The sequence below is a fragment of the Manduca sexta genome, chromosome 16 (genome assembly GCF_014839805.1).
Source record: "Manduca sexta isolate Smith_Timp_Sample1 chromosome 16, JHU_Msex_v1.0, whole genome shotgun sequence".
NCBI classification, from domain to species: Eukaryota; Metazoa; Arthropoda; class Insecta; order Lepidoptera; family Sphingidae; genus Manduca; species Manduca sexta.
The window spans coordinates 1,076,605-1,079,095 of NC_051130.1; the positions used below are offsets into that span (position 1 = coordinate 1,076,605).

Below are 2,491 nucleotides of genomic sequence, written 5' to 3' on the forward strand. Positions count from 1 at the left end.
TAAAAATCTCAGTGGCATTAAACGTTACAATTCGATTGACGATATGGCAGTGGCTGTAACACATGGGATGATGCGACGGCTGCAAATGATCAGAGACCCATTTAAAAAAATCTTTATACGATCCGAGTATTATTTCGAATCTTCGTCTTTTAGTAAAGTTGCCGCATAATATTTTGAAATCAAAACTGGTAACACGCGTTATATAAATAATAGCATTAAGGATTCCAATGTTTTTAAGGAAAATAAAAGCTACTATTTTATGATCAACTTTTCAGATAGCTGTAATATTATCGACGTTATACTGTGGTTTTGTTATGTCGACCTGCCTATCTCGCAACGTTAAATTCATAAAGATGAATGGTCACCGTTGCCCACAAATATTAATAATGACAAGGAAGTCGTGCAGAAGTCGCCAACTTTTAAAGACAGAAAGGAGCGGTAGAAGATCTCTTTTATATATACAATAATGATTAAAGTTCGCATTAGTTTCTTATGAATATTTTATTTTAAAGTCAACAACATAATTTATTAGTAACTTAGTAGCGGTAGCCTGTCCTAGGGTTGTAACTCTGTCTGCCCGCCGCCCTCTGGCTGGCGAGGGGTGGGAGGTACGCCTTCTGCACGCCGAAGGAGGCTTGGGTCTGGGCGGCGGCGGGGGCGGAGTAGCGGGCGGGGGCGCGGGGCGCGGCGTTCACTGATACTGAGTCTTGAGCGTCGGCTGCAGAGAAGCCGCTTCCGGCAGGGTAAGCGTAGCCGTTGTTCCTCGCGTTCACGTTTCCGTACTTAGCATCGGAGTAGGACCCTGAGAAACAGCATACGTATAGTGAAATTACAGATTTTAGGCCGTATTTTAACTATCTCACAAAAATAACTAATCCTCACCATCATCGTAGACACCAGCGGCCTCGTCGCGCGCGTTTTGCTCCAGGGCTCTGAGGATCTCTTCAGGGACGGGGGGAGGGGTTGGGAGGTGGTCGCCCTGCGGCACGAAACCGTTTTGATCGGCGGTGTATCTGGAAGTAATAAATAAATTAATTAAATACGATAGTATTAGGTAAGTTAGTAGAATTAGGTAAGTTTGTGCAGAGATAATACAGATATTAGCTCTGCACAAATAATTGTTGAAAACAAAAAAAAATACTTGATAGAGTAGAGTTGTCCATCATCTCCGGTGTACGCGAACCCGCCCTGAGCCTCCACTCCGTTGGTGGTCACTCCGTTCTCTTGAGCGTAGATGCCATTCTCGGTCTCATAAGCGTACGAGTACCGCTCGCCGTCATTGGAGTTGTCCTGGCGGAGGATAGCAGCGTTCCTCTCTAGAGCAGCTCGGGGGCGCTCGGCGCGGCTGGCGACTTCGTAAGCGCTTTGACTGTAGGCGGGAGCGCCGTTACCGGCTGGGCCAAAGGGGTAGGCTCCAAAGGGGTTCAGTCCTTGCCTGGCGCCTACTACAGGCGCCTGCAGGATGCCCCCTGAGCCTCCTGAGCTCTGTGCGTGCGGCGGGAGGTAAGTCTTGTCCAATTTAGCGGCATTGCACATAGCCACCGCGGCAAGTAAGATAAACTGTGGGTAAAATCATTGTTCTATTTTAATTTCACACAGATGTTAAGGAAAAAATTCAATTATATATATTATTTGAAAATCAAGAATTAATGAAACCAGTTGGAGACCTTCTTAATTAAATAAAACTTATAGAATTTTAAAGTTATTAAAAGGCAATCATCATATTTCTTGCACACTATTACTTCATGCACAATTATCGAGATCAATATAGGAGCTATGACAAAGCGAAATTGCTATACATCTCAACTTGATTCATGAAATATTTTTTTTTATTATTGTTTATCATTACGATACCAAATACAATGCTAAACGCAACATTTTAATAAATGACGCTAAGGTCAAAACTTTACACCCTAGCATACGATGAATCAAAAATTATGACAAAAGTTTATTGATATACTCGTAATCATAAAAGAAGAAGAAATTATCAGCATTGTTTTCCACGCGGAAACAGTACATTTTCGAAGAACCGAAGTACGCCGAGTGAATGAGCTAAAAGCTGAAATTAATACAAAGGTAATCCAAAGGAGATCGCTATTTATTTATCTTACCAATTTCATAATGTTGTGTGTGTGGTGATGAGGAGGTACTAGTGAAGCTACCGAAGTGCTGCTCGGTGGATGACTGATAAGGTGGAGTAATGAGTACAATATTTATAGCAGAGCTGCGAGTGATCCAGTTTGTGGCGCGGCATGTGTACTGCGCAGGCGCGCGGAGGGTTGCATCATGCAACATGTGCGCGAGATGGACCTCGGCTGATTAAGATGGATAGGTTGATGCACTCGTTTGATTGGCGTTCCGGCCACGGGTGTGGTTAAGATGAGTTCTGATTGATTTTAATATTAGATACGATCTATTTTTATGAGCCTTAAAACATTTAAATAAATTTTTACTTTCTGATTCAGATCGAGGCTGTTTTAATAAGATGTGC

The 2,491-nt window shown here is 42.8% G+C and overlaps 1 protein-coding gene across 1 annotated transcript; it reads right to left on the bottom strand.

Moving 5' to 3' along the window:
• Positions 1-521: 521 nt before the first annotated feature.
• LOC119189521 (cuticle protein 2-like) lies at positions 522-2,208 on the bottom strand. Its single transcript, XM_037439424.1, has 4 exons — positions 2,112-2,208; positions 1,142-1,560; positions 883-1,013; positions 522-802 (listed from the first exon to the last, which is right to left on the bottom strand). The coding sequence occupies exons 1-4, from the start codon at positions 2,118-2,120 to the stop codon at positions 537-539; spliced, it is 825 nt and encodes a 274-aa protein (XP_037295321.1). The 5' UTR covers positions 2,121-2,208; the 3' UTR covers positions 522-536.
• Between the last annotated feature and the right edge of the window lie 283 nt (positions 2,209-2,491).